Genomic DNA, 25,677 nt, shown 5'->3' with positions numbered 1-25,677 from the left:
ACAGGGAACAAACTCCCATACTCACTCACACTGATGATGTTACCTAGTTGGGTAATAAGTCTGCAAGGAAATAACCAAGCTAAGAGAGCACCAAGGACTCCACAGTTTAACTCTGAGCTACATATATTCTATTCTACTGAGGTAAAAATAGGCAATATTCCAGCTTTGAAAACTTAACCTCCTCACTTACCATATTTAATTAGGCTGGATATAATTTGGCTGAAATATGGTTCAACCTATTGAATGGAAAAGTAAGTGCTTGCTATATTTCTGTATTTTTTAGTGCAACTAATGTTGAGATTGTTGAACTCTGAATATTTTACATGTTCACTTGAACCTTTCAAGAAGTTCAGGATTCTCTATATGTAAATTTGAAAAATCATGAACTTACATTTACAAAGGAATATTTATTTTAGAAGCAAACAATGCACAGTCATCTAATTTATTAACCACACAGGTTCATCAGGCTTCTACAGTCTGTTTTATTTCTTTTCTCATTTAAAATATAGCATTGAAGTTCTCAATACAGTACATATAAATATCCCTAGTTTCTTAACACACTTTTCAGACATCATTAAAGTGCCTAATAATGAAAACATTTTCCCTAAGAGTGTCTTTTTTTAAAAAGGCTGTCTTATTTAGATATACATAAGTAATGATTTTATGAAAGTAACTCTGCTAGCTGAAATTGACTGAAATCATTTTTCACTCGTGTTGAATTGAAAGCAGTCATTTTACAAGGTATTTTTCAAACACATTATTTGAGCAAGATACAGAATATAAGCTAAACATTATTTTTATGCACCCCTTTTTGCCCCCCGTTTTCCGTGATCCAAGCTGTTGATTAAAAACCAACTGGTGCAAAGCTCTGGAAATGCATGCAAGTTAAAATTTGTTTAACACACATTTAATTTAAGGAGTCCAAGGACTAAGTTTTGCCTGTCTTTATGGTTCAGCCACAGTTTTAGCTGTGCAACTTTCTTTAGCAAGATTTGAGACTATTTCTTCTTTAGATTCAGGTTGTTCCATTTCTATTTTGATTTGCTCCTTGGCACTTTCATTATTTATATCCTTAGCAAGATTTTCCACCATTGGATCAATCTCCATTTTTTTCTGTGAAAATGGACTACTTTCAGGCAAAGATGACTGAAATCCATCTCCTTGAGTGGTCTCTGGAGCATCCTCTGCTTTCTGTTCATGTCTTTCCAATATTTTCTGGACTTTTCTTACACCATCTCTCCTGGCCTGCCGAACATCTGCACGACCCTCAGGGTCCACAGAGTCCAAAGCTAACAGCTCTTTGGTCAAGAACTCTTCTATCCATAGGTACTTTTTGTCATTTTTCTTTCCTTGAAAGGAATCAACTTCCTGCTCTAGGATCTGTACCCTATTTAGAATAGCTTCAACTTTCAAGACCCCTGGATGTTTCTGAGGCTCTTCTGCTTCTGAAGTCTTCTCTGATTCATGTTCCTGTGGTAAAGATCTTTCTATTGGAACAACTTTAACAGGGCACGGAATCTTCTTATCAACATGTTCTACTGTAGGAAATGGTACCTGCTGGGGTGGCTTAGTGTCTACATCTGGACATATGACCTGAATGGGAGAAAATGGTATCTGCTGGGGTGACTTAGTATCTACATCTTTACGTATGACTTGAATGGGAATACTTTGAGCAGGACTTTCTGTTCCAGGTGAACCAGCCTTGTTTTTAAGCTTAGTATCAGGTGGCAGAGGTGGCGGTGCATCTTCAGTTGGCACTTGTTGCTGAGAAAGAGGAAAACAAGCTGCTTATTATTAGGAAATTTATTTATTTATTTTTTATTTATTTTAATTCCATTTATATCCCGCCCTTCTCTGAAGACTCAGGGGTTGAAACATAGAAATAATTATAATGACAAGTTCAACATTTCCAGAATTGTGGAAATCATTCAGTAAAAGGTGCTATGTATGCATTGAGAACCAAAGTAACAAGCCAGAATTATGATGAAAAAGAAATAACGAAGAGAAAAGGCAACAGAAAAAAATCCTGTTGAAAAAAATTCAGAACAAAACAAACTATGAGAAAAGATGTAGTAACAGAATACTAGTAATATGTCCTATTACTTCTTCAAATACTAGTTACTACTTAATAAAGTTATATGTCAGATCAAATGCTTTATATCAGAAGAGTCTTAGGTGCAAATCCAGTTATCTCTATGTAGCATTAGGAAAATACTACCAGTCAGCATTGATAGTAACCAATACAAACCAGTAGTCTGGCTCCATATAAGACAGTTTTCTGTAACCCTAGGCCTTAATAATAAAAGATTATTATTACAATTCTCAGAAGGTTCTCCTGAACAGAAAGAAGTAACTGCAAAATTCTCTTTATTATTCCTATTCCATAACCAAATGCAAAAGTTTCCAGACAGAAAAGACTCATAAAATGGTTATAGTATGGCTCAGGTAATCATAAATTTCCAGAAAAATAGAATTTTATTTTTTAATGTAATATCCTTAGTCTGTCAAAAGATGATTATGGTCTTTGTCACTACTCTTATATATGAGTAATGACTTCAACATAATTAGCTAAAGAGGGGCTTGTAGAAGCTCACTGTACTTACTTGAGCTTTGACTGACTGTAGTCTGATTGGTGTTGGTGACTGGATTCTTCCTGGTGAACTTTCACGACTTGCTGAGCCTCGCTGTGACACTCTGAATGGGGACTGTGCCCGCTGTGGCTTCTGATCCAAATCATCTTGAATTTTATGGTATACTGGTTGATGAGGTGGGTAATCACTTGGCTGGGCTGGGCAAGGCATCTTCTGTGCCTGATGATAGACTTGTGATGGCTGCCTTGGGACATTTCCCTCATGGATCACAGGGATGGGAATATATCCTCGAGGGAGCTGATGACTTCCTGAGCTATGCCTACTGGAAGACTGAGGGGAAATTGTTGGCGATTCTGAAGATGGAGATCGCTGGAGGAAAAGCAGTTATCAGATTTAGTTGCCATGTTCCAAGAAACAAACATTTCAGATAAGGTTGTTAGCTTCTAATCACATACTAAACCCAACCTATTTACTAATAGCTATATATGCTGTTTTGAAAAGTTTAAAGATAAATCATTGTCCCAATAGTTTAATATTATTTAAAAGTTAGAAAGGATCTCATTAATGTGTTGAAACAATTTATTTGGCAGTGTTTTAATCATTAAAAATATCCTTAAGAAAAATATTCTTATTGTTTATAAATATATACCCAGTTCGTTAGGTGGTTAATAAACAAAGTTGGAAGATTTAACATCATAGACTGAGAATGTTTTGATTCAGCAGACAGCATTCCTGTAAGTATGGAATAGCTAAAGGCATCATGCTACAGAAACCAATATGATGTTTGACAGAATTTAGCAATTCACTCAAACCTTGTCCCTCATGGCTTCTTATGCGAAGCAGGGTGGGGAGGTCTGGTTGGATCTAGTAAGTAACAAATTTCTTTCTTTGAAAGATTGATTCCATCCCTTATTAAAAAAAGGCCTCAGTGAGATTAGAAGATCCACTGATATTTCTAAATCTATTTTAACCAGGGTTTAAGACCTGGTTTGGACAATGAAGCTTCCTTGGTTACACTGTAAAATATTTGCCAAGAGAAAGACAGGGTTATGTCCCTATTAATTCTCTGGATTTCTCACACATTTCTGATATGATTATGGTATCTTTCTGTGGAGGATATCTCAACTAAAAGTGGATACGAGAGTTTTGCCATGGTTTCACTCATTCCTGGAAGGCCATCTCCAGAAGGTGGTGAGTATAATTCTGCTCAATCTCTTGTTAAATCATGGGATTTAACAGGATCTTTTACACAAATATCTATATGAAATATCTAACAACTGTATATATAGAATGAAGCATCATCCACATGCTGATGATATGCACCTCCATATCATCTGATACCGATAGTCCTCACTAACTGCAATAACACAGACCCATAAGTCTGTTGTTAAGCAAAGCAACAGTAAAATGAAAAACTCATGATTTATTATGTCAGTTTATCACTTCTAGCTGCGACTGTTAAATTAATCACTACAGATCATTAATTGCAACTTCATATAAATGGGACTTGCAATTTCCTTGCTGGCTTGCCTGTTGACTCAGCTCTGAAGCTTGCAAATGGCAATTACATGACAGCAAGACACTGTATCCATTGCAAATGCACACTATTACCAAAACCCAGATTGCAATCGTGTAACATCAAGACACTGAAACAGACACAACTTTGAGGAACAGACGTAAGTCTCCTTGTTCAACATCATCTTATCTTGAAAGGCTGCTGAACAAGTGGTTGGTAAGCAAGAACTACCTGAATAGAGGAGGCAGATGAAATATTAAAATATTAAATCTCTAGATGAGAAGGATGGCACACAGAAAGAATGAATGAATGATGAATGAATAATCCTTTATTTATTTATTCAGCATATTTCCTGGACTTGCAGGCTCTATTTACAAGCATTCATGCCTTGGTTGCTTCTCACTTGGGTAAGTGCAATTGTATATGAACTGCCCTTAAAGATCACTTGAAAATTACAATTGGTCTACTCTACAATATGACTACTCAGGCATTTAAAGGTGTACCTCATTATTCCTATGTGGCACCTATGTTTTATGAGCTGTGGGTTTCCGAGTGCAATTCAGGGTGCAAAGGATTTCTTTGCTTCAAAAAAGAACTGAAAACCTGCTTTTCACACAGACCATGGTATTCATGGGCCAAGATATTTTTGATCCCAATGTATTATTTGATTGATTGATTAAGACCAAATCCAGAACTGGAAAATAGGATGAGAAAGGATAATGGAATAACCAAGGCTAACCATTGTACCAACCATTTCAAAATCATTTATTCATTCGTTCATTCACAGGTTCATCTCATCTCATAATATAGTTCCTCTCAAGGAAAGAATTACACCATCAAAACCTTATGGAAAGCCAATAGGATCAGGATCATCCCAATCCTGGAATTACTGAAGCTGTTTCTTTAATTGTGTTTAATTTTATCCTTTTTGCATTCTGCTTGTTTTTACTCAGTTTTTATCATAAGCCTCCTTGAATATTCTTTTATTTACCACCCGTATAAATCTAATAAATAATAGCAACAAAGTGAACCTGGTCTAAATAAGACCAAAATGCTCTCTGCAGATGGTTTAACTGTCAAAACAAGTGTTCAAACTGATCTGGAAAGGGACCTCCCAAAGGACCACATCTATAACTTGGGAAAAGTATGTTTGTGTTGTGTTTATAGTAATGTGCAATGCTCTTCCTTCAAAACTGACCCAAATGCAACACTAGGAATTAACACCTTTGAACAAAAGCCATTTGCATAAAAGTACTTATAATTCAATATACAGAAGAATAAATGGGGCCATTATATTATCATTTTCATAATGCAACAATTCTAGCATAAATCCGGCCAAATACTGCTGCAAACTCACCTCAGATCCTGAGGACTGTATTTGGATCGGGGTTGCTGCTGGTTGTGCACATGGCTTCTCTGTCTGGGCAGCTTCTGCAAGCCCTCTAGCTGGAGATTGTGAACGGATAAAGCTTCCTCTTGGAGATGATGGGGCCCGAACTTGGGTAGGAATGGTTTCTGCTTTGACACGCTGAATGCCAGGCTGATAGCCAGAATTGTATGAGTAATGCTGTCTGTTTTCTGCACCTTCATGTACAACTGGAATTGGAATATAACCAGCACGAAGCTTTGGATATCCCACGTTTCCATCTCGGATTTGGGCTTGATTCACACTATTTCGAGATGGGCCATTTGCTGACGCACTTTCCTAGACAAACAGATTATACAGTGCAGATTTAGAAATTAAGATTTTTAAAATTCAAGATATACAATTTCTAAGTTACGTAACTCCAGCAGGAGACTAAAGATTCTTTAGTCATTGTGTTTGTTCATTTGTTTGATTTATGGAAAGATAAAACATATTTCATAGCTTTTCTGATGGGTTTCATGATAGCTCAAGTCAGGCATTCTAAACATAGATGACAATTTCTGGTCCATTAATAGTATGCTTTTACTATATTATCCATATTTAACATTAACAATTAAAATACTTTAAGACATTTAGAAGGCAATAACTGGAATGATTTACAGTCTTAACACATTACATGTGTTGCACTAGTCCTTTAAAGGCAGAAAATTATGCTAAAACACATCAGACAGGCAGTAGAGTATCCTTCTTATTATATTATGGGCCTTCTCATTATTTTATAAAGTTTAAAATTATACTCAAGAAACAAAATCTTGCACAGAAATATTCTAGAATTAATTTTTTGAATCTCCAAGCCAAGTTAGAACGTATACCTATCTGAATTGCTGTCTCTGTCAGAAATCACTAAATTAAATGGGTCAGAAATCTGAGCAGCGACAGCTTCCAATAATCCTAAAATAAATCTCTGTTTTAGCTGCACTTCTCTTGCCTGGGGCAATAGGAGAAATATTGATTATATAAAGAATGAAGTGTTTGTTTCTCTCCGAACTGAAGCCCCTTCCACCACTCATTTCTCAAGATTGGGCTCAAAATTACAGCATGCTAACATATCAAGGGGATATACAGAAATCTACAGTACCATTCTGTTTTAATTTGCAGATGAAATGGGTGGCTTTCAGAGCTATTGTGTATTTAAAACACAGGAAATATTTGTCACATCCCAACATTAATGCTAACCTGCATGTTCTCCTCTGGCTTACGAAAAAGTCTGATGTTGCAACAGCACTAAGGCAGTGATTATTACTGCAAGTGCATTGGGCTTTAGAAGTGCTATGTAACTGCAGCAATAATTTCATTTTTAACTTGAAGATCAAGATTGACCCAAACTTTTGCCAAAACATGAACAAATACTGGAAACCAAGAGAAAGGCAACGTTCTGACAAACAAAAGTAGCCCCAAATTGTTGACTCTCAGCTACAACTATAGGTAGTCCTCAACTCACGACCCCAATTCAGCCCAAAATTTATGTTGCTAAGTGAGACATTTGTTGAGTGAATTTTGTCCCATTTTATGACCTTTCTTGCCATAGTTTTTAAGTGAGTCACTGTAGTTGTTCAGTTAGTAACACAATTAAGTGAATCTGGCTTCCCCATTAACTTTGTCAGATGGTCAGAAATGGTGATCACGGGACCTCAGGATACGTTAGTTGCCAAACATCTGAATTTTGATCATATGATCATGAGGGTGCTGTAATGGTCGTAAGTGTGAAAAACAGTCATAAATCACTTTTTCCAATGCCATTGGAACATTGAACAGTCACTAAACGAACTGTTGTAAGTCAAGGACTACCAGTATCGTCCTGCACCATTATTAAAGGTTGTAGTCTCATTTCCAATAAACCAGTAAAATTATACTCTTCTGTAACTGATTTTCATCAGAGAGTATTCGCAAAGATTAAAGCATTAAAGAACTAAGTAAATCTCTGTTGGACTGGAAGCAAAAAATCCTCAAGTTTTTTCTTTTTCTTTTTTGTTCCAAAAAAGCAGAAAAGTAGAGGAGGGGGGGAGAATGGATCAGATGGAACAATACTAGAAACATTACGGTGGTAGCATTGATAGTTGACTACAACAAATTGTTACTAATTGGTTGCTTAATGCTTTCTACATTCATTTAAAAGCATTAACTATAATGTAGTTTAAAGCATTTAAACTAGCACAGCCTTCTCCAACTTAGTCACATTCAGATCGAGATGAACACTTGTGTTTGCTAAGGATTACGGAAGACAGTAACAAATTCAATAACAAATGGAAAACAATAACAGTTGTGTTTAATAGGAGATAAATAGTTGTGTTTGCTAGGGATTATGGAAGACAGTAACAAATCTAACAAATCTGTAGGGCACTGGTCTGTGCGACTAGCCAACATTAAACATAGTTATAATTTCTGCATATTCATTTCAGTAAACATAAACCATAGTTGAAGCAAACATTTGCTCTTTTAAGTGAATGTTTGGGGAATCGAAAGGTAAATGAACACAAAATTATTAATCCTCTCTTCTGCAGTTTCTCTTGAAATTTCATTTCTGGTACCATTATATTCTCATATATTCAAATAGATATGGGAAGGTACGGAAAGAAAAAACCAAACAAAAACTTGCAAACATCAGGAAAAAATAAAAATAAATGTGTATCTTTTTATCTGTCATGTCTGAAAAAGGAACATTGGCTAGGATAGTCCACGATAAAATTAACAGCATAAAAATATTTCAAATACCAAAATGAACAGGACATAAACAGAGGACAATGTTCTTTTTAATGCTATTTAAAGAATGCCATTGGCAGTGGAAACAGATGGATCCATTTAATATCAAAGTAGGGATTTATCAGCTGCAGTAATGTGAATGTGTGGGGTGAAGTTTGGAAGGAAGGGTAGGTAGATCAAAAGAAAAAAGAAATCAGAAAGAATGGAAGATAAATGCTGCAAGCTTGTAATATGATATTTAGACTGTGAACAGGATAGAAGCAGAACTTTATACAAAAGATTCTCCTCCTAAGTCCTCTAATGAAGCTCTTCCTGCAGTGGTAATTCTATTTTGGGAATCACATTCTAGATGAATCCTCCAGTGAGATCAGATAGCAACTACTGCTCTTGCTCATAAAATATCATTCAATTATGCAAAGTATAATAAATAAAAAAATAAATACCACTGTATAAACCAATTTATATTGCTGCCCAACTAGCACACAGGTAACGTCTGGCAGCTTATGATATTAAAAACCCTCAAAATAAAAAAAACATAACCCCCACCCCCCACCCCCACAGCAACAATCTAAAATCTTCCTGAGAATATCAACTACCAGGTCTGTGCAATTTAAAGTAATGAAACCCCACTATGACATTTACAATATATGAAAATGCAGCAAACATGCCTTTTAAAGTGACAATTGGGCCATCATATTATATAATTTGATACCATGTCATGCTTTATTAGTATACAGCATTTTCACATTTTGATGCCACTGAATATTTAAGGAAAAAAGTTTCCATAAATTACTACCCCAAGCATTTAGCACAATTTTCCTCTTCTCACAGTGACCCTAAAGTGGAAAGATAATAAGCAATATTTATAGGTTGTCTGAAAAGGTTTGAATTGGCATTTTTCCATAGCATGTAACTGGAAGATCTGGTATTCACATTTAAACCTGTATTAAGATAATTCATTACTTTATTTTCAAAAACTGTCAGTGAACTATATACTATGTATGTCTCTCTGTAAGTAATATGTATTACTAATCAGTGAACTATATACTAGTTCATTGATTAGTAATACATATTACTTAGAGACATATATACACAGATACTAAACATGCACACACACATTAGTATATATATTCATGGTACAAATAAAACAGAAAAGCATATGTACTTCTCATTTAGCAACCACAATTCATTTCTTAAATTGGAAACTACATGGTCGCTAAGCAAACATATGAAAGAGAGATGCTGCAAAGACTGCTGCCTTCTCATTTATATCAAGTTCTCTCAGAATGCAAACCAGGCATTGCTATCACTCTGGCATGTGTTGTTTGTCAGGCACAGAAATTTGGGCCTAAGTGTGTGCATTGGTCAGAAAATCTTTTATAAAAACTTAATCATCATATTTGTGAACAGTTGCTAAACATGGAATTCCATTAAACAAAAAATGGCTGTACACTATAAATAAAGGAGCCTGGAATAATATGAGATACCTTACATACATAAACCATGACTATTTCCAGTGAGGAGTTTACTACTTACGACTTGCCTAAGTCCAAGGCTTTTTTTTGTCATAGAGCACCCAGAACGGAGTTCCGGCACCTTTTTTGGATGGAACCTTGTAGGATAGGCAAGGTGGGTTGTATGACATGTGTGAGTTCCGGCACCTTTTTCTTCTACAAAAAAAGCACTGCCTATGTCTAACATTGTTTACACAGCAAGAATGGCTCAGTAAGCTAATTTATTAACCAAGGTTCTCTGGATTCTAAATGTGGTACTTTGGTTTAGACTAGAAAATTTGGAATTCACTCTTCCTAAAAAAATATATACTGGTCCTGCATATTCAGATAAGAATATGGGAGAAAAAAATTGAAAAAAATTATTTCCTGTTGTTTCAAGTACAAATTATTTTTAAAAGTAGAAATACAAAAATGAATAGGAGGCATTCACCAGAAAACACGAAATAATTTTGGCAAAAATTGCCAACATGAAGTTATATTAGAATTTTAGCATTAGAGAGCAATTAAAGAACAAGCAAGCACATTCAAAAGCCAATCTGATGTGGCTAAGGTGTTGGGCTAGACTAGAGAGACTAAGAGACAGTAAATCTTAGTCCTCTCTTAGGTGTATGCAAACTGGCTGATAACATTTGGCCAATTACTCTCCCCCCAACTACCCACCACAGAGGTTGTGGTCATGGGGAAAGTAGGAGGCAAGAGCATTATGTGTAGATTACCTTGAGTTGTACAAAATAAAGGAAAGCTATTACTGCTATTGTTGAAATTTAAAGTGTACCTGAAATGAAATGGAGAAAGACTCTGAGATGGGGCAAAGAAACGCTGCCCAGGGAATGGCAGGATTTGACAGGGCCTACCCTTGGTGGAAAAAGAGGCACAGAAAGGACCCCACCCATCCCCAAGCTTCTCAAGCTGTAAAGCAGGGCTCTGCAACCTGGACAACTTTAAGACTTGTGGACTTCAGCTCCCAGAATTCCTCAGCCAGCTGAAGTCCACAAGTCTTAAAGATGTCCAGGTTGCAGAGCCCTGCTGTAAAGGATACATCAGCAGATCTGTATGTTTACACCTGCAAGATTCTATTAATGTGGAATCTTTACAATAAAACAGAATTAGCTCATCTAGTTGTGTTTCCTGTCTGGTCTACCTGGGAAATCTGAAATGAATCTTGCAAATCTGAAAGTACAAATCTCCTACCGTCTCCTTTACAGCCTGAGAAGCTAGGGAAGGCCCCTTCTGCACCTCTTTCTCCATCCGTTATGCAGAAGATTCTTGGATGAGAAGAGAAACATCTTCCAAGGAAAAACAAAGTCCAGTTGCCTTTTGAAAAAGCACCCTTGGGACAACCACGATCTGGATGACTGAGAATCTCCACAGACATCTTTCTCTACCCATTATACAACTCGGGCTATGCCCTCTCTTACCTTATTTATTACCTTATTTATTATTTTGATCTCTTATAATTTGTTGCACATTCTTTTCCCAATCTTCTGATGCTGCTTCACTCAATTTGATGTTATCGCCATATTAAGCTTCCTTTGAAATGTAAATCTATTTACCTTGGAATTGCAGGGAAGCTAAAATACAACATATGTAATATATTCCTTATGTGTGATTATCTTGGGCTTTGTCACCTTTAAAAGGTAAAGGTAAAGGTTCCCCCGCACATGCGTGCTAGTCGTTTCCAACTCTAGGGGCCGGTGCTCATCTCCGTTTCAAAGCCAAAGAACCAGCACTTGTCCGAGGACGTCTCCGTGGTCATGTGGCCGGCATGACTAGACGCCAAAGGCTCACGGAGTGCTGTTACCTTCCCACCGTACTGGTCCCTATTTTTCTACTTGCATTGTTACGTGCTTTCGAACTGCTAGGTTGGCAGAAGCTGGGACAAGTAACAGGCGCTCACTCTGCTACGCGGCACTCGGAATTACATTGATACAATACAGGCCTGAGCGTATTTCATTAATCTTGGAAATAATCAGGCCCCGCAAATGCAGGCAATCAGAGATATGAGGGATAGGTGTCTCTGTGTGTTCTCTCTCTCTCTCTCTCTCTCTCTCTCTCTCTCTCTCTCTCTCTCTCTCTGTGTGTGTGTGACAATTCACTTTTTTGTCAATTTTCAGAATTTCTCTGGCTCCCCAAAGTAGTACAATTTCTTCCCATTCTGAAGTATAAACTGTAAATGTAAATCCAAAGAAGTTTAAAAAAGAAATTACCAAAATTATTGATAATAGAAAAATATTCCAGGCCTGCTCACATGTGTGTCAAAGCCTTTCTCATTTTGTATCCCTTGCCCAGATCCTCTTTGGCTCTTAGCCGCTCCCCAAAATATAAAAGTATCACCTTCACCAAAAGGTTGTTTAAGAATTTGCTAGGATTCCTCCCCTTTCCCCCAGTGTTTCTGTGTGTTTTGTATACATAAAGGAAGAGTTAGGATTAAGTTCATTCCTACTCATTTATTAAAGGTATTTGCCTGAGGCCTAGTGGTAAAAGAATAATCTGAGGAGATGCATGTTAGATAAACAGAATATGCTAGAAGACTTGCTAGAGCAGAATTACAAGAATCATCTTGTTAAAAAAAAGAGTATAGGGTTGCTATTGTGAAGTCATCAGTACTGTAGATAAACAAAGGTGCTTCCAGCACAAAATATGCAAGGAAGAAAGAAAATCATATGATTTCACCGGAAGAAGTTGCAATTAGATATAAAAATAAAAAATCTGTGAGCCCAATATACAGTAGTTAAAACAATCCTTTTGATAACAGATATAGCTAAATTGACAGTACAAGTTTAATCATAATTTATCTAAGTAAATTCACCAAGCATTTCTCTGCAGTAGGGAAGGGAAGGGAAATCTTAATGCCCGTGCTCAGTATTAATTGCCCCTTATGTAGGCTAACTTTCATGTAATCAACCATATTTCAAAATGTACTGGAATGATACAACAGGGGCTAAGTCATATTAGTCGTAGTAATAATAGTAATAGTTTACACTTCACTGATTGTTGATACCATCTACCAACAAATGTTTCCAATATTGGAACTGATTGTTCTCAGTTACCATGATCTAGTATATATTTATGGGGATTCATAGTTTACCTGGAATTATTTTATTCCATGGTAACTGTGTGTAGGACTAGAGCTTGAATTATACTAATAACGGAAGTATAGCATGCAAAAAAAAATGGACATAGAAATTTATGTCAAAGTTAATGCCTACTTGAAGTGTAGGCACTGATGAAAGTTTGGCATGGTAGTTAAGATAGTGGCATGAAAAGCAGGACACTAGATTTGCCTTAGGCATGAAAGCCAGCTGGGTGACTTTGGGTCACCTATTCTCACTCAGCCCAATCCACCTCATAGGGTTGCGGTGGGGAAAATAGGAGCAGAAGAATTAAGTATATTTGCCACCTTGAGTTTCATATTAAAAAGGTAGAACAAAAATCTAAGAATAATACAAGGTAGTCCTTGACTTACAACCATTTCTTCAGCAACCATTTGAAGTTATGATGGTCCTGAAAACAGTGAATTAAACTGGCATCTGAAGTTATGACCATTACAGAGCCTCCACTGTCACACGATCAAAATTCAGGCACTTGGCTGCACACCCACACTTATAACTGCCAGGGCATCTCAACACCTCCCACCTGCTTATCTTCCCCACATCTATGTCCTTTTGACCACCCTGGCTTGTAAGTGGCACTCCTCGGCAACAGCAGCAGGGCTGGTGCTGAAGTACAGGCCTGAGGCTTTCAAGGAGGCTCAATCAACTTCCACTGCCTCCAAGCCAGCCCTAGGGCCACCACTGCCACAGAAATGCCACCTCAAGTCCCACACACAGCCAGACACCCCAGCGCCGCAATGTTCCTGCCACCATGCGTTCCACAGGCCCTGGTACACTCAGCTGACCTTTGCCATCTTTAACCCGCTGCTGATGAGGCCTACCCGGCCTGACGCTATGCAAAGAAGTTGCCGGCTGCGCCAGGCTTTCTACCCTAGGCCACTCACCATCTTCTCCAAATCTCAAACACCATTCTCCAAAGCTTTAGAGGTCTTCTGAAGCATCATGAGAATGGAGTGCCTGCCATCCTCAACAGTGCGCCCATTCTCACAACGCCTGGAGAAAATGCCTCGTGTGGCCAGAAGCTGCATCATGAAGGAGCCAGTATAGAAATGTCCCATCAGCGGAAAGAGCAAGAAGATGGTAAACAGGGCAGCGAGGGGCAGGCTGTGCTGGGCTGCAGCTTTGTGCCATGCGGTTCATGTTTCCCAGAGCATGGCAGATTTGTGCTGCATCGTCAATACATTCTTTGGCATGGTTGGTTTGCGCGGCAGTTCCTGAAGTCTGCAGTGTAAAGCTGTTGGACTAGGCTGGGAGAGTTAACACTTCCAGGGATAGCTATGGCTTTGTGCTGTACAGCTGCAGCTCAGGGGCTTCTTGCAACTCCAGAGCTGCGACGCACCAAGGAGCCCCCAAGTCACAACATATTCTTTTCCCAGCACTCCTGTGCTCAGACACCTGCACCCCGCGCCCTCTTTCCCTGGCTCCATGAGCTCGCACCAAACTGCAACAGCCCCCAACTCACGTGTGGTCGGCGATGGGCTTCCCCCATCCCCCAGGGCAGCACCTCTGTGCTCTTACCTGGGACTCCCTCTGCTTCCTGCTTAACAATCCACGTGTCTGGACAACAGGGAGTGCCAGGATTGCCATCACTAAGCAATGCAGTCACATGGCACCCTGCTTTATGATCTCATTACTTAGCAACAGAGATTCTGGTCTCAGCTGTGGTTGTAAGTTGAGGCTCATCTGTGTACATATTGCAAGCACAGCACTGACGATGCTGAGAGTACAGATTACAGCGTACCAATTATTCAAGCATACAGTACCTTGAAACGCTGAGGGTTTCTGAGCTGAACCTTCACAACATTACAGCAATATATAGGCCCATTTTTGTCTCATCCCATTGCCTCATGTACTAAATATGAACCATTTTCCTGGCTAGGGTTTTGTTTGTATAAACAAATGGAACAGATAACTAGAACAGAAGGAGAGGAAGGAATGATAGTGCAACTCCCAGCTGACCCAGTAGCAGGTGTAACCTGGTGTAACCTGTTTTTCTCTCCTAGTAGGAACTATTTAGCTCGTTTAAATTTTGTTTTTGGCACTTTCAGTTCTGATTTCTGGTTACTTATTTTGTTACAGCTAAGCTGTTGATTTATATTGTCTGGCCACATTTAAATGCTTAAATATGCTGATTGGAGAATTTATCAGTTTTCCCTAAAACATTTCAGGAAACTCAATTTGATTTATTAATCATCTGATTTCATGCTATTATCTTTATGGAATCATTTCTGCATTTCTTTTATTTAAAATCCATAAATTTACATAAATTAGACAGTGATGTTATTTTTCCCCTTTAAACACTGGCAACGAGTGCCTGCTCTCAAGGACAAAATGAAGCTTCAAGAAATTCAGAAAAACTATGCACTTTCCTCTGGATAATTTCATTTAAATAATCAAAACAGAATTCAACTCTGAAGGGTGATAAGATCCTACCAGCAGTAGCCCTGAGCTTTCTAAAGCATGTGAAGCCATAGACCCTCCATGCCTATAAATGGAAATTGGATTCAAAGGCTGCATCAGAAGGTGATGAAAGCTGCATAAAGAGAGCCTGCATCACTGCTTGATCTTACTAAACTTAAAAGGAAGTTATTTTAAAAAAATCTATTAAAGAGCACACAAAACTCTTCAGTTGAAGAGACACACACACGTGCATTTTGTTAATAAAGATGCATCAAGTATACATCTTGAGAGCAAAACAGTGGGTCTCTATATAATTTTAACATTACATGAATCCCAGTACAAGTAGTCCTCAACCTACAACAGTTTGTTTAGTGACCAAAGTTACATCATCACTGAAAAAATGACTAACCATTTTTCACACTTACAACCGTAATGGCATTCCTCTGGTCACGTGATCAAAATTCAGATGATTGGCAACTGACTCATATTTATGATGGTTGACGTGTCCTGGGGGTCATGTGATCACCTTTTGTAACCTTGACAAGCAAAGTCAGTGCGGAAGCCAGGTTCAATTAAAAATTGTGTTATTAATTTAATGTGCAGTGATTCACCTAACTGTGGCAAGAAAAGTCGTAAAATGGGGCAAAACTCAATAAATGTCTCACTTAGCAACAGAAATTTTGGGCTCAATTGTGGTCGTAAATCGAGGATTACCTGTAATAATTCAATGCCAGGGTGCAAATCAATTACAGGTAGTCCTCAACTTACAACCATTTGTTTAGTGACCATTTGAAGTTACAATGGCACTGAAAAAAGTTTCTTATGACCATTTTTCATACTTATGACCACTGCAACATCCCCATGGTCACAAGATCAAATTTTGGGGTCTTGACAACTGGGATCTATTTATGATAGTTGCACTGTGCAAGGGTCATATGATCTCCATTTGTACTTTACCAGCCAGCCTCCAATAAGCAAAGCCAATAGGAAAGCCAGATTTGCTTAACAACCACATGATTCACTTAGCAGCTGTGGTAAAAAAAGGTTGCAAAATGAAGCAAACTCAACTGCCTTGCTTAGCCACAAAAATTTGGGGTTTAAATGTGGTTGTAAGTTGAGGACTTCCTGTCACTCAAAACATCTCTTCTCAAGGCTGTTTATTGATTTATGTTCCACTTTTTTCCCTGTAGGGAAATTATATAAAACACTCCTTCAATTTTATCTCTATTAATAATCATATGTGAGACAGGTTGGACAGAGAAAGAATAACTGGCTCAAAGCCACTCAGTAAGCCTCCATTCTGAGATCTGGATCTTTCAAAATCTAATATCCATACATATACGCTATACACTGTATTATACAGATGTGTGAGGTTTAAAGTATAGATCTCAGGCCCATTGTGATGGCTGAAACAAATGTGTGCCACAATAATGGTGTCCATATTTGGCTTAGGATGTGGAAAAGACGATGCAGAAAACACAAAGAGGAAAGCATTTAGTCTTGAACAGTTTCTGGATACCGTTTCATATTATATGAAAGGAAAAGTTGTTGAAAATCAAGATTCTTGTGCAATAGATTTACAAACTTTTTTTTACCTTAGAACAAGTGTAGATTTACTGAACTCTTTAATCAAATTAAATCTCTTACTGCAAGGATTACAAAACATATAAAACTGAAGTGGCAGGAGAAATAGGTATTAACCTAAACAAGTCTACATAATGGGAATAAAAAAGGGCAGACACTGGCATGTTTTAAATCTCACAATAAAGACTTGTTAAAAAAACTATCTGAATAATATCCAACAGAATGCAATATACTAAAAGGCTTTTTCTTTAGAAGATCTAGATCAGGGGTGTCAAACTCAATTTCATTGAGGGCCGCATCAGCATTGCGGTTGCCCTCAGGGGGCTGGGTGGGTGTGGCCAGGGTGGGCATGGCCTACTGGGTGGGCGTGGCTAGAGTGCATATGACCTAGTGGCTGGGCATGGCCAGCTCTACATCGTTGGCATCAAGAGTGCCTATGGGGGCCTGGGCAGGAATGGGACAGATCTGAGGGTCTCTGGCAGAAGGAGGGTCTCTGGGCTAGGGCCAAGGCAGTGGGGGCCGTTCCCTCACTGTTTCCAGGATGGCTTCGCGGGCCACATGAAACCATTTTGCGGGCCGCATCCGGCCCCTGGGCCTTGTGTTTGACATGTCTGATCTAGATACATATTTTAAAAGAAGAAAATAAAAGTTATTATTTCATCTAATATAGTAAGGTGCATTTATCTGGATTATCAGGATTCTTGTATTATAAGCGACGTATAAACTCCTCTTTTTCTACCAGTTATGAATCTTTATATAACTTATATAACTTAAATCCATAGACAAAGTTTCAGAGGTGCTTAGTCTAAGCATGAAACTGTACAAATAATGGGAGGAGGGAAGGAGCACAATTATTGAACACAGTGGTTTTATTTAAATTGGATGCACAGCATTTTCTACTGATGTTCTGGGAGACCGCTAAAATCTATCAATTACAAGTCAATACAAGACTGAGGTTCAGAAACAGCCCAACCTGCTGGTCATATGAACAGAATGCATGTCTGCAATATTTTACTAAACAAATTTGAAAATCAACTAAGCCTTCAATCCCTCGCACTATTTTACCTCTCCCCTATTCCTCCTATGCTGAGTAGAGCACTTGGTACAGTAGTTGATTTTCATGCCAACTGCTGACTTTCAGTGAGAGGAGAAATAAAGCCAGAGAACCTCCTAATCCATTATCTTAACTTTTTGGGTCTTTAGACTACAGTAAACCATTTAATTTTTTATTTAAGGAGTGTAAAGACAGTGACCCCCAAAGGTTCATCCATTGGGGCAGAGCAACTTATACTATATGCTCTGTTTAAGGGGCTGGAGGATCTTCTATTAATGTGGCTGTGAGAAATCTTTTGCAAAGTGCTGTTTTTGACACTATTCATTTTTTAGGACCAGTCCATATTATACTTTGGAAACAATGTGAGGCTACTGCTAAACAGAAGCACTACACATCACTTGGTTGCAACTGATTGGTGACCATTTGAGTTAAATTAGATTACAAGATAAGCAATGATAGCTGTGACAACCACAAAAGTCAAAACTTCCCAGAACTAAAATCTTCGTAATGCTGCCAAAAATGTTCTTAGCTTTCAAGTTTTCACAAATGATTCTTCAGGCAAAATAGCTAATGCCAGAATGCAGCAGGTGCAGGAATGGTTCTTATCATAAACTGTAATTCCACACAAACTTTTTTCACGGCTTTAACATTTTTGCCTGAGGAATAATAATTTTAACAAATTCAAAAACTTGAAATTGACATTGTGATTAACCTAATAAAAGTATTCTATAAAGTTTTTTTAATTAGGCAAAAGCCTAATTTTTATCATGTTTTATCACGTTAACATCATTTTAACATTTGTTTTAAATAAATCAAGATTTATATCACTTAAGCTATGGTTAATTTGCAGTTTAGCAGCAATTTTAATGTGTGCCAATGACAGCAATGTGTAAGCTGTTCTTACTTTTCAAGTAATTTTTTCTACTACAACCATATGGAATCAGCTAGCACACAAGTCATCTAAAGCCCTTCAAACCATCTTAAGTAAATAAAAAAAACCCAGCAGCTGCAAAAGAAAGAAACAGAGTCATCTACAACAGACAATGTAATGACTGCAAGAACAACTACATAGGACAAACAGGCAGAAAACTGGCAGAACGCATCCATGAACACCAACTGGCAGTCAGAAGGCATGATGAAAACTCTTTAATGTCATAATATGTGGACAGGCGTATAACCATAGTTTCAATTGGGAAATTATGACCATCCTAGACAAAAGCCAAATCCAAAAATTTTATTGCTAGGGAATTTCTAAAAGCCTGGTACTATGACAAATTAGCCACAGATAGACATAAACTATTAATAGACTATGCAAAAGAGACAATCAACAAGCCAAAATGGAAACAAAAAGACCTAAGCAATCAGCACCCAAATGAGCACAGATTAAGTCCAACATCAGACCAACAGTCAAGTAAACAATATCCCAAACAAGGAACTGCCAAAGAAGCCAACAGTAAACAGCCCTAAGAACCTCTAAGACAGGGGTAGGCAACCTCGGCTCTTTTATGACTCATGGATTTCAACTCCCAGAATTCCTGAGTCAGCTGACTCAGGAATTCTGGGAGTTCAAGTCCATGAGTCATAAAAGAGCCGAGGTTGCCTACCCCTGCTCTAAGACCACACCCACCAGCACTGACAGGGCAAGACACTAGAACAGACATGGCAAACTCGCGACATCACATGACGTCACACAGCGTATCGGGATGGTTTTGCCATTGCCAGCAATGGGGTGGGCGCGGCTTCCGCATGACCCGTCTGGCCCGCAGGCCGGCAGTTTAACACCCCTGGCACTAGAATATAAACTGAGAGCAAACACCACTCCTCACTAGCACTGATGGTGTTACCTAGTTTGGGTAAAGAAATGTCTGCAAGAAAACAAGCAAGCTCAGAGAGCACCAAGGAGCCCATTTAGAAAGTGATAGTCATCTAAATTGTTTTGAAGAATAATGGTTATTTTCTGCTATTATATTTTATATCTTTCCAACTATCAACACTGTGCTACATTTAATATTCAGGCAGGAAGCTCTTTTCCAGAACATCTAGAACCTTTTTTAAGAACTAAAGTTATTAGCTGACTGTTTTGTTCAGGCAAGACATTTAAGTATCTTTAATTAAAATTTTGAGGATCTGCCAGGGCCAACCCTACCATTAAGGAGAAGAAGAAGTTTCCCTCAGGCAAGATGCTGAAGAGCTGTTTTGTCCTGAATTCTAAACTATTTAACATCTGTTGAAACAATTCTTTGTATTATATGACCCCAAAATCAGATAGGAAAAGGATGCTTAATGCAATGCTCTGGGCCCCCCCCAACCTTTTTGGGTGCCAGGGACCGATTCTGTAGAGGGCAGTTTTTCTGCAGGCCAAGAGCGCATGGTTTCACATGCTACCTGGATCCAGCGCATGCACAGATGGGGCTTTGCTCACTTGCGTGGCCTGGTTTCTGGCGGGCCACGGACCGGCGGGGACTGGGGAGCCCCATCTAATATAGAGATAGTTGGCAGAAACATATGCTTGCATAAATTGTGTTTCCCCTACTGCTACTTCCTAATCTGTCCCTATGAAGATTAAAGATGTTATCCTTCTGTACCCCGGACAGAAGTCAAAGAGTAAGATTCCCCCAGTTTCATTTCTCACCCACTCACCCGTAGAATATAGTCACCCGTCATTCTCCCTAATGTGGGGTGGGGCAAGTCTAGACAGATCCTCAGAATGGTAGGTTTCATCACTGTTAAATTAGCAGGGTGGATGGCTGCATGGGATGAGGCAGAAGATAGTACCTTCAAGAGCTTATGTTTTGTGTGACCCATCTTCTATCAAGTTATTTCTGAACACTGTGCACAGCTTCTGACAGAGCACTAACCCATACCTACAAATGCTCTGAGAGATGACATAGAGAAGTAGTGTGAGGTAAAGGGAGAAGTAACAATGGAGTGACAATACTTGAAGAATGTGACCAAGGAAACTAGTTTTAATCTTCTGGCAGCACCCAAAAGTATCAAATACAAAGCCACCAAGTGCATATAATGACACCAAAGGCAGAATAGAGCAGGGAATCTATCTCTTACACACACACACACACACACACACACACACACACACACACACTTGGCCAGACCTCTGTGGGGTTGTTTATTTGTTCTGAAGGAGCACAAAACCTGTGATGAACCTGATAGAGACAGAAGTAGCGTACCTTAGTGGGAGAACTAAGTTTAAATTGACTTTATGTGGATTACAAGCAGCACTTAACACTTGCTTTAAAAAAAAGGCCAATTACTGCCTCAGAATAGCATAATACCCATATTTATAAAGAGTTTACCCAAACCTGGTAAACTCCAGTTATAAGTTCCAGATAGGAATTTGGCAAGCAGATGCCTCCAAGAAACCAAGGATCTGGTCTCTCTAGCACCCCAAGACAAATAGCCATGAAGAGAAGGTCCCAGGGTTTAAAAGAAAAGCAGCCATGCTAATATCAGCCAGCGTATAGGGATGAACTGGGTAGATTACAACTCCTAACTATTTCAGCCACCTCTATCGTTTTATAGAATGTCAGACAATATACACTGTCAAAACTGTATTGGAAAAAGAGAAAACATTATTTTACAACTAGAACAGCTCAAAGATATTAAGTCACCTGAAAGAGATGTTGATGAGGGATCGAGGAAAAAACTTCAATTAAACTACTTTATACAGAATAGTGAGAATGCCATATTTTCAGCAAAATCTTTTGGGATAGGAAAGCCTATGAAGATTCTACAAAATAGCAAATTATTAGAATTATAGATGAAGTGTACAAAATATGTTACCTCTAAAGCATCTATGGAGAACCTTTTGGGCTCCGCATGTCAAAAATTCAGAAAATGCCCAACTTGATTCTCTGGCATGTAAAAGCCCACCCCCCCCCCCAATAGAGGAGAAACACTTCTTTAATTTTTTTTAAAAAAAAATAGTCCAATCATGTGGTGCTATGTATACAAAGAAAAACCCAATAATTACAAAAATGAAAAACAAGTAGAGCAAAGTCATTCTCGCAGCTGTGTTTTTGAGAGCAGTACTTGAGTGTTGGTGTTACCCTAAATGGTGTAGTGTCTCCTCTTTGACACGTGTCACAAGTTCGCCATCACTGCTCTAAAATGAACACCAGCAATTAATTATTTTAAAATCTAATCGTTCTTTTGCATTGAGTTGTCAAAATTTTCTCTTTCATACTATTCACTGGATTGTATTTACAACCAATAAGCAGCAGGGCAGAAATGGAACTAAAGCAAGCAATTTTATGTTGCAGCAAACAATAAGAGAAACAATGATAGAATTTTAAAGGAGGAAGAGGCACAGCAACCTTATGAACTACTTAAGAAGTATCCTCTTTTTTTTTTCCCCGACCTGTCTTTTTGAAATTAGAAAAGTAATGAAGCTTTCCCCAGGATGTCTTAGAACCCCGTATCATTAAAAAACCGCTTAAAAAACGGATACCTACAAAATTTTACATTTAAGGATAGCAAACTAAATCGAGCCTCCATTATCCCAAGACAAGTCTGTTAAAAAACCACATGGTTGGGGTCGGTGGGTGGGTGGGTGGAGAAGACAACTTTCGTTCGTTGTTGTACAGCCAGGCTAATTACGTTCGCCTCTTCACGGACCGAGACGGACTTCGCCAACTTTAAATAAACGTCGCAACGACGAAGTATCAAATGATTTAGCGCACAAAAAACGGGGGGAGGGGGGGGAACGACTGCAGTGCGTCAGAGACAAAAGCCAGCTCTTAGCCTCACTGCATAGCCATGTAAGTCGGGGCGGGGGAGGCAGCGAGGACAGACTTTTTTTCCTGGCACTGCCCCCACTGCATCTTATTGCTCCCAGCGCCCCAGGGAAGGAAGTGCTCGGGCCCCTGTCCTTCAAACGGTGCCAGCCGGGAGCTGCAAGCAGGCCTGCCGTTCTCACCTCCCCACTTTCCCCCTGCTGCCCTGAATTGAAGGCCGTTAACTTTTATCTCCGGAGTCACCGCCCCAAGGCCATATATACTGAGAAAAACTCTCGCACCCGACACAGGCCGTCCCCCTTGGAAGCAGGGGTCTTCAAACTTGGCCCTTTTATGACTGGTGGACTTCAACTCCCAGAATTCCTCAGCCAGCTTGGAAGCAGGGGTCTTCAAACTTGGCCCTTTTATGACTGGTGGACTTCAACTCCCAGAATTCCTCAGCCAGCTTGGAAGCAGGGGTCTTCAAACTTGGCCCTTTTATGACTTGTGGACTTCAACTCCCAGAATTCCTCAGCCAGCTTGGAAGCAGGGGTCTTCAAACTTGGCCCTTTTATGACTTGTGGACTTCAACTCCCAGAATTCCTCAGCCAGCTTGGAAGCAGGGGTCTTCAAACTTGGCCCTTTTATGACTTGTGGACTTCAACTCCCAGAATTCCTCAGCCAGCTTGGAAGCAGGGGTCTTCAAACTTGGCCCTTTTATGACTTGTGGACTTCAACTCCCAGAATTCCTCAGCCAGCTTTGCTTTGCTGGCTGAGGAATTCTGGGAGTTGAAGTCCACAAGTCATAAAAGGGCCAAGTTTGAAGACCCCTGCGGCCTGGAGGAATGTCCCTCCTCACGTACACACCCAAGTCTGGAGAGCGGAAACTGTGTGTGTGTGTGTGTGTATGAGTGTGTGTGTGTTGTCCTTAGCCCCAGCGCTGGGCGTCGGAAAGCAGACTCGGCTTTCCACTGACCTCCCCAAAACTACTCTGCAAGAGCACACGCGTCCCTTCCCCCTTCCCACGAGAGCTGCCGCGTCCAGGGAAATATTCCCTCCGTCCCCAACATACACGCGAACCACGGAGCGCAACAGCAAGAGGGGCGAACTATTCAAAAGTCACGGGAGAGGACAGAAGCCCGAAATACCCAGGCTCTCTACCTTAACGAGACGGCAGGACGGGAAGCCGAGAGAGCGAGGGCTCCACGTCCTCGGGGCGATCCCCTCCACTCCTCAGTCCCAACAAACGCCGGCTTTCCCACCGCCAAGAAAAAAAAAACAATCCACGTAACCCGTGGCAGTACCTTCAGACGGTCCTCCTGAAGGCGCGGGTCATTCCAGGTGGTCGTGCGGCTGTTATGATCCACAAAGAAAGGCCAGCCGGTCTGAGGGTCTATCTTCACCTCCCAGCCCGGAGGCAGGGGCTCCCGCTCGCCGCCTCCGGCCTCCACCTGCATCCGCGTGGGGGACTGAGCAGCTGCGCTCATGCTGCGCGCAAGAGAGGAGGCGAGGCGCAAAAAGGGCTCGAGGAAGGAAAGCCGGGAAAGAAACGCCAACCGTCGCTCAGGTCACCCACTGGATTTAAGCGAGGCGGCTCTTGCCGGCCGGGCACCTTTATCCAGAGGGAGGAGACACAGAAGTGGGTGGAAGTATCTGGAAATAGCAGTTCCGCGCCAAAGAGGAGGGGAAGGTGGAGGAGCAGGCGACGTAGGAGGAGAGACGCGGGGCAGCTGCCTGGCTAGAAACTTCTGGGCGCCTCTAGCGCCTTTGGATAGCCGGAGCGGGAGCTCCTCATTTGAGTCATTCTTCCTTGCCGCCATTATTCAGCCGCGTTATCAGTTAGGACCCTTCGCTCCGCCTGCTGGGCGGCGAGTTGAAAATCGGGCTCATTGGGAAATCTGTGTTCCCTTAAGTGAGGGGGTTTCGAAATTCATGGTGGGTTTTTTTCTACCCTGAGCGTGCTTTTGTCGCTTACCGCAAAGGTGCTGTTTCCAAAAGGCAACTGGACTCTTTTCTTGGGTTTTTTTTTTCCTTTGAAAATGTTTCGCTTCTCTTACAAGAAACTTCTTCAGTTCGGCTCAGCTCTGCAGAACAGAAGAAACTTCTTGGGTGAGAAGTGAAACGTTCTCAAACAAAAAAAAATCAAGAAAGTTCAATTTGCCTTTTGGGACAACAGTTACCCGCGTGATTGAGGATCTTCATAGACGTTTTGTCGCTTTTCTTTCTTAAGAGGCCTACAGGCCTGAAAAACAAGGAGGCCTGCCTCACTTAATTAACTTGCTTTTTTTAAAATAGTTTAAGACTAAACGTCTGGTCCCGGTAAACCTTCAAATAGTTTATATTACAATTATGACCTGGCAGCATAGCTATCAATTTGAAAGGATGAAGTAACTTGCAACAAGTGTGTCAGAATAATAGCTACTGCTTAGATTAGAAATGCTGCAATCCTAAAAATATTTTCATTGGCTTAAACTGAAATGGGGTTATTTTTCTGCTATCTTTATTTTCATCAGTGGCCCTGCACAAAGCTCTGTACAGATTTTTTCAACTATCTAAACCATGGGTCTTCAAACTTGGCCCTTTTTATGACTTGTGGACTTCAATTCCCAGAATTCCTCAGCAAGCGTGCCTGGCTAAGGAATTCTGGGAGTTGAAGTCCACAAGTCATAAAAGGGCCAAGTTTGAAGACCCCTGATCTAAACAGTATATAGTTTTTACTGACCTATACCAGTACTGTGTCACACTAGCGGCTAGCCCTACGGAGCAAAGCTACATTTGTACCCTTATATTGCAAAAAGAAATAATAAATGCATGTCACTGACTATATTGCCTAGCTCAGATTTTGGGCAAGAAGCCATGATGGCTCTGACTCAACAAAACAGCTGCAGTAGCATTAGGAAAGGCCTTGCCTTAATGAGAAGGAAAATTTGCTTTCTTCTCTAGACAAAATATTGCATCCTCCACATCCCACAATAATCAGAGAATGCTGACATCATAAATCTAATGCTTTCGAGCTGCAACTATATGTTTTAATATTGTCAGGCAT

At 39.8% G+C, this 25,677-nt stretch overlaps 1 protein-coding gene across 2 annotated transcripts; it reads right to left on the bottom strand.

The window, feature by feature from the left end:
* Positions 1 to 413: 413 nt before the first annotated feature.
* On the bottom strand, positions 414 to 24,229 carry BAG3 (BAG cochaperone 3). Of its 2 annotated transcripts, XM_083363215.1 has the most exons (5): positions 23,936 to 24,229; positions 5,465 to 5,812; positions 2,604 to 2,960; positions 1,626 to 1,764; positions 414 to 1,565 (listed from the first exon to the last, which is right to left on the bottom strand). In XM_083363215.1, exons 1-5 carry the CDS (start codon positions 24,116 to 24,118, stop codon positions 946 to 948), a joined length of 1,647 nt encoding a protein of 548 aa, XP_083219341.1. In that variant the 5' UTR covers positions 24,119 to 24,229; the 3' UTR covers positions 414 to 945. The 2 variants fall into 2 exon arrangements, with proteins under 2 accessions (XP_083219341.1, XP_083219340.1); XM_083363214.1 differs by having other exon boundaries at positions 415 to 1,764; positions 23,936 to 24,228.
* Positions 24,230 to 25,677: the final 1,448 nt, after the last annotated feature.

Source organism: Vipera ursinii (genome assembly GCF_947247035.1).
Source record: "Vipera ursinii genome assembly, chromosome: 5".
Taxonomy (NCBI): Eukaryota; Metazoa; Chordata; class Lepidosauria; order Squamata; family Viperidae; genus Vipera; species Vipera ursinii.
The sequence above is the reverse complement of the archived record's forward strand: the minus strand, read 5'-3'. Positions and strand labels throughout refer to the sequence as shown.